The following is a 14211-nucleotide window of genomic DNA, read 5'->3' on the forward strand; positions in this document are numbered from 1 at the left end:
CTCTGCAGAGGCATGTGAATCATTAGAGTGCAGCCTGCAGGCTTTAAGCACTGGGGCGATTTACTGAGAGTGAGTGAGGGAGAAATAAGAGAGAGAGAGAGAGAGAGAGAGAGAGAGAGAGAGAGTGACAGACGGATAAGTTCCTCCCCCCTCCTCCATTAAGAGCTTTTCATAGAAACACAAACTGAGCAGCACTGCAGAAGATTGCTGTGCGCTTTACCAAACATCTATATGTTAATGTTTCTATATCCAATAGGTCTTAAACAGGGATGCACCCAATTCTTTTTTGTCAATATTATATCAGTACCTTAGGTCTGAGTCTTGATACCATAGTATTGGTCATTTTCACAAAAACTATGTACGTGTAAACACTCCATTAGCAATGAGTTTAAAATGAAAATGATCATCCAATCCTTTGCCAGTATGGTGGCTGGTATTTTTATTACCAACTACTGTATCTCCACACAATATAAAAAACAACATAGCCAAGCGATTAGCTTTACATTGTAGGCTTCTTCTAGCCGTATAAATAAATAATTGGTAATAACTGCATAAATAAAATACTAAATATAGCTAGATAATGTGGAGAGTGTAAAAGCCAGAAAAAGGAACCCCAGCTATAGTTTTTATCACAAAACCCTACTCTCTCACTACATTACTCACCCTCCATTATCCATTATTGTGTGTATATATACACTATACGGACAAAAGTATTAGGACACCTGACTTTCCTGCCATATGTGGTTCTTCACCAAACTGTTACCACAATTTCTTTGGATGCGGTATAATAACATTTTGCGTTCACCTGAACTCGAAAAACCCAAACCTGTTTCAGCATGGCAATGTCCAAAGACACAAAGAGAGCTCCATGAAGATACGGTTTGCATGGTTTGGAGAGGAAGCTCTTGAATAGCCTGCAACAGAACTCTAATCTCAAGCCTAGTGAACACCTTTGGGATAAATTGAAACACTGACAAGACCCCAGACCTCCTCACCCTACATCAGTACCTGACTTTACACTCTTGTGGCTGATGAACACAAATGTCCACAAGCACTCTAGTGGAACACCTTCCCAGAAGAGTGGAGGGAATTATACGAGCAAATTGGGACTAAATTTGAAACCATACCATACTTAATGACCAGGGTGTCCACAAACAACAACAAAAATATATATATATCAAATATATTTTTCTTTTTATTCGTGTATATTACTGCATTAATATGCAGAGCACAGGGAGACACAGTAAAATCCAGTCCTTCACTTGGCTGCAGTAGTCATTAAGAAGCCATCATGCACTATGTTCTGTCAAAAACTGAGTCTGAGCCTGCCCAGGAGGCGGCATTTTATTTTCACCTTGATAAATTTGTTTGTTACGAGTCATGTTGATCCATGCGTCACATAAAATTAAGTGGATCAATTTGCTGGGTGCAATTCCCTTTAAACATCCACATGCATGGAGGCTTTGTGCGCCCTCAGATAGCCCATTAGACAGCAGGCCTTTAAATAGCACTCTGTTCCAGCTGTGCTGCTAACATTGGCACTAACTTTGAAATAATGACTCTTTAAAATAACATCGGAATAATATTAGACCGATGGCAGACGAATGCTGACGCTATTGCTAGGCTAATGCTGGGCAAAATCACAGGCAGCATTTGCAGTTAGTCCAACATTTGGCTCATGTAAGACTAATATCAGCTTAATGTGAGAATAATGTTTGGCAAATGCCAGAAAAATGTTAGACTAATGCTGGATCAGTGTTAGACTAACGTTGGGCAGACTTCAGATTACTCACTGGTTATTAGTAACAGCTTTATACAGTACTTAGGGTCACTGAGTATCCTGAGGCCTATCCCTGGATGTAAAGCAGGAAAAACCTTGGATTAGTTGCTAAATCCTTAGTAATGTCTGTAACGTGAGACCAGCGTTAGACTAATGTCAGGCTAATGTTGAAGTTTAACGTCAACCAAATGTTAGCCTAATGTCTTCTTAATGTCACGCTAAGGTTGGACTAATGTAAGACTAATGTCAGTCTAATAGACTTCTGTTAGACTACTGTCAGACTAAAATTGGGCTTTAAACAGTCTAATACTAATGCAAACCACTGCGCCTACCACTATTCAGACCACTATCAGATTAACGCTGTATTCAGGCTGCTCCATGGCCTAACACTAGGCTTAAATCAGCTTTAGTGGTGGGAAGTAATTAAGTACAAATACCTCATTACTGTATTTAAGTAGAGTCTTCTGGTATCAGTACTTTACTTCACTATTTATTTTTCAGACAACTTTTAACTTTCACTCATTACATTTTTTACAAAAATATCTAAACTTTCGACTTCTTACATTTTTAAAACAGGCTCAGTAGTTTACTTTTAATCTATTTGGTGAAATGACAAACTTCTAGATATATTAATTAGGGCTGTCAAAATCAACTCATTAATAACGCGTTAAGGCAAATTCATTTTGACGGCACTAATTTTACTAACGTGCGATTAGTGTAGCGCACATTTCTGCTTGACCATTTTTTGTTCAAAATATAAATAAGTATATATAAAAGAGATTAAATTAAAACTTTCAGTGGGACACACATTTTTTCAAATGCCATTTCTTTACTCAGATATAAAAATAATAATTAATTAAACAGAAAATAAATATATGAATAGAAAGCTCAAAATGTCTTATTTGCAATAGTTGAAAACAAATATTCCCTGATTATGTAATCGGTATGAAAATTAGAAGAGGTACATCTTTAGTATCACCTCATTAACTGTCCGTGTGGAAACAAAGCAAGGGTTTCGTTTGGTGTCCTGATGATTTACGTCATTTAAAAAACTATTATTACTTAAACATTTACAAGAATATTTTAAAACTTAAAGTGAATTTGAGGTACATTTAGTGTTAGTGTTAATAAAAGCTACATTTAGAACAGATAATAATGTGAGATTAAGTTGCGATCAATCGTGGGTTAACTCACGATTAATCACAATTAAAAATTTGAATCGCTTGACAACCCTAATATTAATATGACAGAGCCCAAACTTCTTTAATTTAACTTGAGTAAAAAGTATAGTCAGTACTTTAACTTTTATCCGAATATTTTAAAACATGCGTATCTGTACTTCTAATTAAGTGAAGGATGTGTGTACTTTTGCCACCTCTGATTAGCTTCAAGTTGGGCTAAACACAAAATAATGTTAGTCATCAGACCACTGCCAGATTAAACCCGGGGTTGTGTTATTCTTTTTCTGGACTAACAGTCGCCTAATTATATGCTAACATCACAGCTGCTGGGTCCTGCATAAACGTGGGTCTACCTATCTGCCAAAAATAATAATTTTGTCTAACCCAAAAATGTCCCAAACACTTAAGGATGGTAACGTAAATCTCCCTAACACTCTCTAACCCCTGCCTCGAGACAGAAGCTCTGAGTGATGGCAGCTGAAAGCCCTGAGCGATTTTCTCCGAGGAGAGCATTCACGCTGATCGATTTCATCTGCTCTATCTGATGGAGAGGCATCCCACTGAGTGACTAATGCATGCCTTTTCACTAAAATCGCCACCAATGTGGCTTCAACACCATGTGTGTGTGTGTGAGTGTGTGTGTTTGTATGGGTGTGGGTCGTACGGAGTCTTGTTCCCGGAGAGCAGCCATGATGAAGGCGCGGTACTGGATCTGAGAGAGCAGTGCTCTGTTGTAGAAGCCGCTGTAGTGCTGCTCGTCTCCGAGGATGAAGCTCTCGGGCAATGTGTGCAGCCTAGCGGCGATGTATGGCTTCAGGGAGTCGTCAGTCTGCCTCCTCTTCCTCTTCATCACGGTGGAATCTACCCCAGCTTCCAACAACTACCACACACACAAAAATTGCTCTATGTACATATCCAGATCTTCCAGAGACAGAAATACAAAGGCAGGTGTACAAAAAAAAAAATGACCAGACATTATATACACGGACACAAAATTACATAAAGTCACACACCGGAAAACGTGTAAACACACTATTAATAACTCTGGTTCCTAAGCCTCTTGCTTTTTGCATCTTCCCCCTTTTCATTCCTTAACAAAATAAATGGGATCTCAGCAGCATAATAAATGATTTATCTCAGCTCACACCTCCAACATAAGCATATATTGTAAGTCTATTGTAATGAGGCAGCCCAGTGTTTTATGTCTAATACTTTACCCATGGCCAAACACGGAAGTTACACAAAATTTATGTGTGTAAATGTGTGTGTTGTACACAGTCGTGCTCCTGGAAAGCAGCCATGATATAGGCGCAGCCGAAGCCCTGCATGCAATCATGCCACATTTATCTCACAAGCCTGACACTCGTTTATATTCAAAAACCCCTGGATAGCATAGCTCAGAGAGAAGGCGAGCTCAGGAGAGAGAAAAAAAACAACAACACTGTGTACAAGCTCCAAACTGTCTGAATTAATGACATAAATGAAATAAAAACAAAGTGTTCTGTAGTGACAAGAAGAGTGAGGAGAAAGCCTGTAGTCAGAACAGAAAGTTATACGATCAGCACAAAGGAAATAAAGGAAATTTGTTAAAGAGGCATGTTTATCAAAGTGCTGAATACTACAGGGTTTCTTGAACCACTGGTCCTACGTTTTTAATGAGACCAAGAGAGACAGAGAGAAAAGCATGCAGACAAATACAGAGAGAGAGAGAGAGTGTAATAAAGACCAACAGACTGCTTTTTAATGTCGACAAATAGTCTTTTCATCTATTTTGCTACATACACACATACAAAATCAGCTATAAATTAACACACTTCGAAACGAAGCTGTGCTCACACACCTCATCCAGGTTGATGTCCTCTGGACTTTCCCATTGGTGCATTGTAGCTTGACTCATAGGCACCACCACTATGTAGTACCACCTGCAGGACACACACATCAGCATACACACCAATGTAAACAGCCAAGCCTGGTGAAGGAAGCGCCGCTACGATTCATTCAAGAAAGCAAAAGATACACCAAGTGATTTTTTAGGTTTTATCTAAAGTTGGTATCTAAGTAATTAAATTCTGTTTATGAGCTTAGTAATGTTATAGAGCAGGAAAAAAACAATTAAATGGCCTCTATTACTCAAAATCTAGCACTGAGCCTGAGAACCAGTCTCTCTTTTTTCTTTCTTGTTTGTGTGTGTGTGTGTGTGTGTGTGTGTGTGTGTGTGTGTGTAATTCTGCTGCCTACAGCAGCTACACCTGAATAAAAATTACATGCCATTTTACAGCCCGAGCTACCAAACTAGATTTATTGATTTTGCATTTGTAAGAGATTGGGTCTGGCTATTTCATGCACTCTGCATTCGTTTTGCTACCTTTCTGACTTTCTGAGCAGAAGCTAATATTTAACGAATTACCATTAGAATAATAATAAAAAAAGAGCTCTGCTCATTTACTCTAGCTTTTGCATTAGTAACACTTTTGTTTGTTCCCGAACCCGCATAACAAACAGCATCAGGGTACTTCTGTCTGATCAATAGTGAGGACAGTAAATGCACTTTAAATACAACTTTAATTTAGCACTAGGAGTTGTAAAATAATCAATGGATAATTCAGCAATAGGAAATCTGTATGATTTTTTTTCTCTCTGCACTTTTGGATTTTACCAAAGACTGGATGAGCTGAGCTATGATCCACATCCTGTCCATTTCCATATTTATAGCTGAAAAACATTTTTATGCTTCCATTTTGTGATTCTGTACATGTCCTTCGGATCACAAGGGGGTTATACGGCCCCGGCTTCGCGAGCCACAAACAAGTCAGGTTGTTTTAGATTCTGCTGTCGTCTCTCAGTGTCCAAACCACTGCATTATCTCAAATCCCTTACACTGCCCTAGACAAGAGGCTTCTGAGCAGACGTTGCAAAACTGATGGTGAGAGACCTGTTTAAAAGCTTGGGACAAGCACAGAACAATTACAAGTGAAAGAAAAGAAGGATGCTTTATGGATGACCCAGTAGTGGACAGTATTATACACTTAAGCAATATCTAACTGCAGTGAAAGCATACACTCATCTTGCCTACAAAATTTTCTGAATCCCAGAGACAGTAAACATGATACAGAGAGCTAACTGACGCCGGTATGAGATTTACATCTCTCCTCCTTGCATCTAGATGGCTATGAATCCTATGAATCAAGAGTCAGTTCCAGAGTTTTTTGCCATCAGGCCTGGAGGTTTGCGTCACTCCACTCTATTGTTGCAGAAACTACAAATCTAATTGATGTTTACTTTATACTTTTGTGTGTGTGTGGGGTCAATGTAAGTTCTTGTCAGTGCTGTATTATTTTTAGCTGTTAGTCACATTGCTCTGGATTTAGAGAATATCATCATAAATTATTTTTTTCTAGAACTCAAGGAGCCTCATTTACCAAACTGAATATGAACAAATTCATTTTCAAAGCGTTCGCAGGTGCAGTTAGCCAAAAAATGTGATTCATGAAGATTCGATCAGTTTCCGAGAACTAAAAAAACAAACAAACAAAAAAACAACCACCACCACTGTATCTTAGGAGAACTCCTGGGTTTGTGTTTCTTTACATACGCAGTGACTTACTGCTCTAATGTGAGCCTCTAACTAAACTTTTATTGTAACTGTATTTCGATTACAAGTACACATTTCTTAAAAATGGCCCCCTATGAACCTTATGAAAGGAGGAAGAGTCAGTATGTGTCTACAGTAGACAAAACACTGATGGCTGAGCTGCATTACTAAAAGGTTCAGGTTTTTTTTTACCATTGTCAGTTTTAAAACTGGGCTTGGGGTTTTGTGATCATCTCTCAATGTAAATCTACTTTATTGGTCAAAGGAATTTATCAACATATACACATGCGTACAAAATCTAATCAACCATCACTGAATTTAAAATCTGCTACAAACTAATTTCCATTTTGCCCAGGAATACATTTATATACAGTAGCTTTAATAACAAATTAACTTTCTCCCATACAGAATATATCAGTGAATATGGTTGGTACTGTTTTGTGCATCAGCTACTGTATATATGGTTGAAATGGCAATAAAAGCTAATAAATTCAAGTTTTTTCCAATGTATTTTTTATGAATCCAAAGTTCAACTTTATTCTTATGGCTGTAATCATAACAACCTGCTCATAATACTGCACTTAGAAAAAGATATATATATATATATATATATATATATATATATATATATATATATATATATATATATATATATTTTTTTACATTCTAACAGATATGATTTGAGAGATGCTTTTTTCTTTTTCTTAGCAAGCATTTAAAAGTGCTACTAAACGCAGCAGGTAGTAGGAGACACAAACAAACAGATTCCTTATGCAGGAGACAACATCTGCGTTTAAAATATGTATCTACACAAGACTAAGCATATCAGCAGACTGGGAAGAGATTGAGAAACAAACACTGAAGATCGTCATGGAAATAAAATCATCTGTAATAAATTCCTGAGTGAAAAAGACTAATCTCAAAGGGATTCAGTGAAATCTTGCACCAAAAATATACGATAAGCATTCGTTTGCGTGTCAGCTTATTGCAGATTCTATTGTCGTCTCTCGGTACCCAGACCACTGCATCATCTCAAATCCCTGCACTGCCCTAGACCAAAGGCTTCTGAGCTCAGGCTGGAGCAGACACCAAACACTGGTATAAATCATCTGAAATAAAGCTGTGCGTAAAAAAGCTATAGAAAATTTGTCACTCTCTGAAAGCCCATGTTTCTGTGCATCTTATAGCGGGTGAATGGTGCAGACCTGACACGTGCAGAGGCGCTGGCTGTCACTGTGGGCAATGTAAGTGTTACTCTTCCACCCACTGCAGACTCATGGGCTGAGCGGCTGGGCTTTTTATCGAGCAGATCCGGGGCTGTGCGGATGGACACCTGCTGCTGAAGTCCTCCGGCGCTGCTGCCTCTGTTCATTAGAACGAATGAGTACTCTGTGTCGGGCTGAAGACGGGTGATCAGTTTCCTCCGCAGATCGCCCTGCACCTCCACGCTCTGCTGGTTATAAAGGATCTGCCAGAGGAGGGCGCTCACGTTAACACAGATACACCAACTCTGGTAAACACTGCAGGTGATGTGGCTACATGAGCAACACTTGAAATGAAAGGATATAAAAATGAAATTAAATAAACACTAGCACACTATTGCGGCTTTTTCCACAAGTCCCGCAGCAGATTAAATGAACTCATGTACTGGGGCTACATGTGCATCCAAATATGAAGACACACTATTGGTAAGGAGGTATGTATTTGTTTGTTAATGAACTTGAGGCTATGGGTACTGCATAATACATGTCACAATCATATGCAAGACTTATGCAAGACATATGCAAGAGATGGAATGTTTGCCATGTACCTTTGGCAGTGCCTATAAGTGAATTTCTATGTATATCCTTGTCTCCGTGTTCCATTATTTCTAGCCAAATGTCTATGTCTCTCTTTTGGCATCTCTTTATGTGCTTTTCCCTTTAATTTCCCTTCCCTTTTCGTTCTCTTTTTTGCATACCTCAGTCTGCCTCTGCCTTTCTCTAATTATCACTCTGCTGTTTGTACACAATCAGGCAGAAGAGGGCGCTCACATGAATTCATGGATGTTGGGAGATGTGTTGTATATAAGCATGTCTTCTCTCACTCATTTTTCTTTTTCACTAATTCTTTCACTTACACCACACACACACACACACACACACACACACACACACACACACACACACACACACACACACACACGAGTTCGGAGCTGTGTCATCCTAGTGGTACCTGGTCTTGTATTAGCGTTCTCTTTTTTTTCCTTTTCTTTTTTTTAAACACCTGATTCAACTCACTCAACTGATTCAACGCACCTGATTCAACTCGCTCTTTTACAACTGTATGTGGGTGTATTACAGATTATTCACATTAACTTTGAGTGCATGCGTGTTTGTGTGCGTGTGTGTGTGTGTGTGCGTGTGTTTCATTTCCTGCCATTGGCTTTGTTGTGCTGTTTTCTTGTTGTTTGTGGAGCTGATGTGTGTGTAGAGTATAAACTGAATGTGGTACTTGGTTGTTTTTACTGTGCAACTTTTGCATAGGTGAGTTGTTGTTTGTGTGCAAGTGTGTGTGTGTGTGTGTGTGTGTGTGTGTGTGTGTGATAGCATTGGTTACCTTAAAAGGCACTTGAGGCTTGTAAGTTTCGGGCACCTCCCATGTCAGCAGTACTGAGGTCTTTGTTGCTGCTTTTACCCCAAAGTTTTTGGCAAATTCTGTTAAATAGAAAAAGTGAGTACTTGAAACCCTTTTTCGGACATGGACACACACACATGCACACCCATTTATTTTGAGCAAGCACTTATCAAATAAAATATGTATTCAAATCCTAAAGTGGCATCATGTCTTGTTTAATTGGGGAAATGCACCCTACATTTTACAGCATGATTTTAAACAATGTTCGGGCAAATTATTTTGACATACAGCAACATTAAAACTGTTTTTCAGCCAAGCGTAAAAAGTGACATCCGCTGCTCCCTGCGCAGTTTCTTGGTGCAGTCTCCAGGTTTATTGGGAGTGTTTGGTGTAATGAGGTCCCTAGTCTGCTGGTCCTGCTTCTGTTATTACGATTATCAGTATTATAACAAAGACACTGGAAAACCTCTTAATAAGGCTGGTTTATTAAAGGCTAAAGATTTCCTGTCACCTGGTCCGAGGGAAAAGTCGCTGCCTGCGGCATACAGCATGTTCAAACTCTGACTTACACCAAAGCGAAGACCTTCATGAAATAAATGGATGGTTCTCATTCCTGGAAGTTGCAGTCTGGTGATCTTCTGTGATATTCACTTAAAACCAATTTACTTGTTATTGTGTTTTCAATTAGTTAACTGTTACCTCAGGGTTTTATTCTACAGTTGTTTCAGTTTCCTCTTATTGCGGCTTCATTCTTTTATTGTTTTATCCTTTTTGCACTCTCTGTAAAGCACTTTGTTTGACCTGCTTAAAAAGAACTATAAGAAGTTCATTATTTTTGAAAATAATAATAATAAAAATAATAATAATAATAATATTGGGTGTGTTTTATGTTCATTTTATGTTCAACTTTCTAGTCCCGACATAGCAGTAGGCTCAATATCAATCATATCAAATACATATTAATACATGAATCTTATGTCTATATTCTTTATACCAGTTATGTGCAGTCTGGCTCTAAATACATCTAGTCAGTGCCCAATGGTGTAAATGGACACCTGCCATCCACTCAGAAATTAGTATTTTTAAATGGACATGGCATCATAAATAAAGGACAGAGAAGAGAAAGCTTTTTTATATCCGTCTGCCGTTTGGGCTGTATACAGGTGTACGTGTGGGTGTGCGGGCGCAGTAGGTGTCTGTAAGGTCAAGCAGTGTCCGTCATGCCACAGTGTTTGAGCTAACACCATCTGTTCTGCTCAATATTAATAACTGTGTCTCTATGTGTGTGTCTCACCAGGCACAGATGTGGCCATGGTCCTGCTTTGAATGCTGGGGCTAAAAGGTCCCGGTCCTTTTCTGGTGAAGGCTCTCACTCTGATGTCATATGTGGTGTCAGGATTCAGGCCGCTGATGCTCATGCGTGTCTCTGTCGTACTGTTGGTTTGATTCTTTACACTGTTGATGTCACGGTACACAACATCATAGTGCACAATTTTGCCGTTTCTTTGCACCAGTGGTGGTGGTGCCCATGCCAGAGTTGTCGAGGTGGAGCTCAATCCCACCACACTTAGGTTTTGCGGGTAACCACTGGGTGTGTCCTCAGGGGTTGTGACCTAAATTGAAAACATTTAGAAGGTGAAACGCTACACTTACGAAGTCTAAGAGTCCTAAATAAATGAAGTGGTATGGTTTTGTCCAGACTTTTAAACCCTCTAGTATTTTGTACCCTTTAGCAAAGCAGAACATATAAAAATGCATTGCAGGATTCTTATAAGATGCAACTTATAAATGTAAATATAATAAATCAATCTAGAAAAACTTTGCAATTAAGAACAAGGGGTTCTACAAAACATACTTGAGTAGATCGCTAGTACTGCAAACCAGAGCTTCAACAGGACACACTGTGGAGTCCTATGCCTGGGAGATTGGCATCTGCACCCAGAATGGGTGTTCCAGATCTGGGAAAAGTGTGGCAGGCAAGGCACAGATGGACCTTTTCACCAATGCCAAACTGACTATCTATTTTGGTTTTCCCTGGCAGAGAGGGACCCTGTACTAGGTCAATGTCCTACTAGCCTTACTGTCTAATCTAATTCAGCAGTCAAACCACAGATCACATGCCATAGCAGTGCATCACTGCATTATTGGAGTCTCATAAACCTGCAGGCTATTTTGCAGAGAGCAAAAGTCTGCCACTTTTCTGCTTATATCGGTTGTGGGCTTGAGCTGAAGGCATTTAAAAGCTCACTTTATAGTGACTTCCTTTGTAAAACTTCACAAGTCAAACTAAAAAGGACTTTTTTTTCCATAGTAATCACAAAATACTGAAGAACTACTTGTATATGTTGAGAAGCTCACCCTACATACATTGCTGTTCAGTGTGGTGAAATTTCTCCCCAAAGCCAAATCACCCACTTTGGTTAATCGATTGCCTTTACAGGGTTCCTGGATGGAGAAGCTAAAATTCCCTCCTAGCTGTTTTCCAGCACTAGAACAATTTAGTTTGTACCAGCCAGTGACAAAGCAATCAGTGATTCTACATTTCCTATATACATTCCTGACACAGAGCTGCAATTTCAGCAACTCTTTCAATTTCAGCGCAACGCAATACTTAAAATGAGATCTTTAGTAAAATGATTAATCAAACTGATGACAAACAGAAAGCGTGGTCTTATGGTAATTCATTCCTCCATCACAACTTCATTAATTGTAATATGTGCACATTTACTTTGACATGCAAAAACAGAGGAAAAAAACAATTTTTTTTAATAATATAAAGAACTTCAAGTCTAGCACATAGCACGGTACATAATTTATGCTTAATTCAGCATTAGAAGCTATAGATCTTCTAGTTCTGCTTCTTATCTAAACTAGTCATTAATGGATGTTTGCAACCACAATTCAAACAAACGGAATGGGATGAGGACAATATAAAACACTACAGATGCATTGTAATAACATTACTGAAATGCATTATTGGTACTCAAAGCCAAATGTTCACTGTGACTCATACAACCTCTTTGATGTGCTCCTCTCCATGGCCTGCTCGATTCTTGGCGCTCAGTCTGAAGCTGTAAGTGGAGCCCTTGAGCAGCCCGGTGACGGTGAAGTGGTCATCGGTGCGCATGAAGTGGCGTGTGATGAACGAGCCTTCGTCACTGTCATATTTGTCATCGTTATCATTGTCATCCTGGCGTTTATACTGCAGTCTAAAGCCCAGCAGCTCACCGAACGTCTCTTTTGGAGGCTGCCACTGAATCAGAGCTGTATTACCCACTGTGGTGCTGATGATCATAGTGGGCTTACCTGGCACTGAGAGAAAGAGGCAAAAAGAGGACCGCAATGGAGTTGTATATACACTATATGCACACATACAGCGTATTTTATTGAAGTAATAAAACAAAGATGTAATGAAGTGAATACTTCAAATGGATAGTTGGCAAAAAATTATTACGTTCATTCACAGAGCATAACTACTAGTAAGAACCCATGTTACCTTTATATAAGCAATCCTTCTTTTGAGATCATTGGCATTGCAATAACGGTAAGTGAAATTAAAACTATTAAAATATTAAACCACAAAAGGACAGTGTCCTTAATAACATGCTGCAAATACCTCATCCAACAATAGCTAAAGCTGTGTAATAATTCACTGGTATATGTTCCACAAAAACACTCTTACCTGCCCCAGTAGTGGTTACCACCTTGGCTTTACTCCGAGCCCCATCACCTTTAGTTGTGTACGCTGCAACGGTAACTGAGTATGATGTTTCTGCCTGCAGCCCTGTGATGAAGCCCTCCTGGAGGAAGAAGAACAGAGAAAATGTCAGTCTAACTCTCTGTGTGCATTCGTCAGCAAACACATTGACAGCAACATGCCATGATTTCAGTATATTATTCTATTATTCAGTATATTATTTTTGTGGACATGCCTGGTAAATCTTATTCATTATACATTTTAAAGTAATCATACACCTCTAACCCCTTATCCTAAAGTCGTAAAACTGAGGTGGTGCAGGAAATGAGCCCACTCAGTAGCCATTCTGATCAATAAACCGCATCACCTCCATGACCTACTGGTTGAACGGTGAAGCTTCTTTAGTAGAAGTGTCTTTCAGCTCTGCTGTAAAAAGGATCCTTATAGGGGGTCGTTTGTAACGACAGCATTCTCAAGGTGCAGCAGCTCATCACTGTGTTTGAGGAATATTTTGCACAGTCTTGCCAGTCTTGGAATAAGCTCATCGAAGGAGCTAATGACCGATAGTAGAACTTGAATAGTTCTTTTTTTCCAGTGTTGACAAGATTTGCGCTGCACTGCCACATTAATTTCACTCAAGTCTGCTGCTTATATCTACAATGTTTACACCCAACTGCACTACCATATATTTTATTTCATTTAAAGTATTCAAAGTCTAAGTACTAATGTAATGGGTGAATTGCCTTTGGGGATGAATAAAGTTATCTAGCTATCTATCTGTCGGATAATAAAGGCAAATGAGGCAAGAACAAGTATTAATATTGCATAGGAAGACACTGTGAACAGGTATTAATACAGTATTTTAGTCTGTGTTCAGTCTGGAGGTTCATGTAGTATGCAAAGTACACATTTGCTATTTTGGCAGCCGATTTCTTAATATGTCTTGCTTCTAGCTTTGCCTTTGATTGCGTCTGAAATATAACAAATTCTACAACATTTCCTGATGCTTCCAGCTGCCTGACATTGCAGCACACAGCCAAGACTGAGAGTGCAGCCGTCATGCTGAGTCTACAGGGGAAATGGGTTGGAAGAACTGCAGATAGGAATTATCTTGCTTTTTTTTTAAATCTCTTTTAAAGAGAGATAAAGCAGGAGAAAGTCTGCCTCTCATTTAAAACTTATGGGCCACTACTCCCTTTAATTAGTTTTGAGGAGTTAAACAGTCTCTTTCATCTTAGGCAGGCCGAGCAAGGCAAGTCAGATTGGGACAAGCCCGATATGGAGAGACTCTAACCAGCATGGAGTTAACCGCAGCCATCATGTGTGAGAGAGAAGCCTCTTTATC

The 14211-nt window shown here is 39.1% G+C and overlaps 1 protein-coding gene across 18 annotated transcripts in view; it reads right to left on the reverse strand.

The window, feature by feature from the left end:
* The window catches only part of ptprfa (protein tyrosine phosphatase receptor type Fa), a 212469-nt gene that overhangs the window by 29975 nt on the left and 168283 nt on the right, over positions 1 to 14211 (reverse strand). For all 18 annotated transcript variants that reach the window (XM_046859634.1, XM_046859609.1, XM_046859588.1 and 15 more), the window contains 7 exons: positions 12852 to 12969; positions 12186 to 12481; positions 10464 to 10782; positions 9152 to 9249; positions 7759 to 8021; positions 4802 to 4883; positions 3626 to 3841 (listed from right to left, as the gene is read on the reverse strand). In XM_046859634.1, the coding sequence (XP_046715590.1) occupies positions 3626 to 3841; positions 4802 to 4883; positions 7759 to 8021; positions 9152 to 9249; positions 10464 to 10782; positions 12186 to 12481; positions 12852 to 12969 (1392 nt within the window). The remainder of the gene's footprint in view (positions 1 to 3625; positions 3842 to 4801; positions 4884 to 7758; positions 8022 to 9151; positions 9250 to 10463; positions 10783 to 12185; positions 12482 to 12851; positions 12970 to 14211) is intronic.

Source organism: Silurus meridionalis, chromosome 1 (assembly GCF_014805685.1).
Source record: "Silurus meridionalis isolate SWU-2019-XX chromosome 1, ASM1480568v1, whole genome shotgun sequence".
Classification (NCBI taxonomy): domain Eukaryota; kingdom Metazoa; phylum Chordata; class Actinopteri; order Siluriformes; family Siluridae; genus Silurus; species Silurus meridionalis.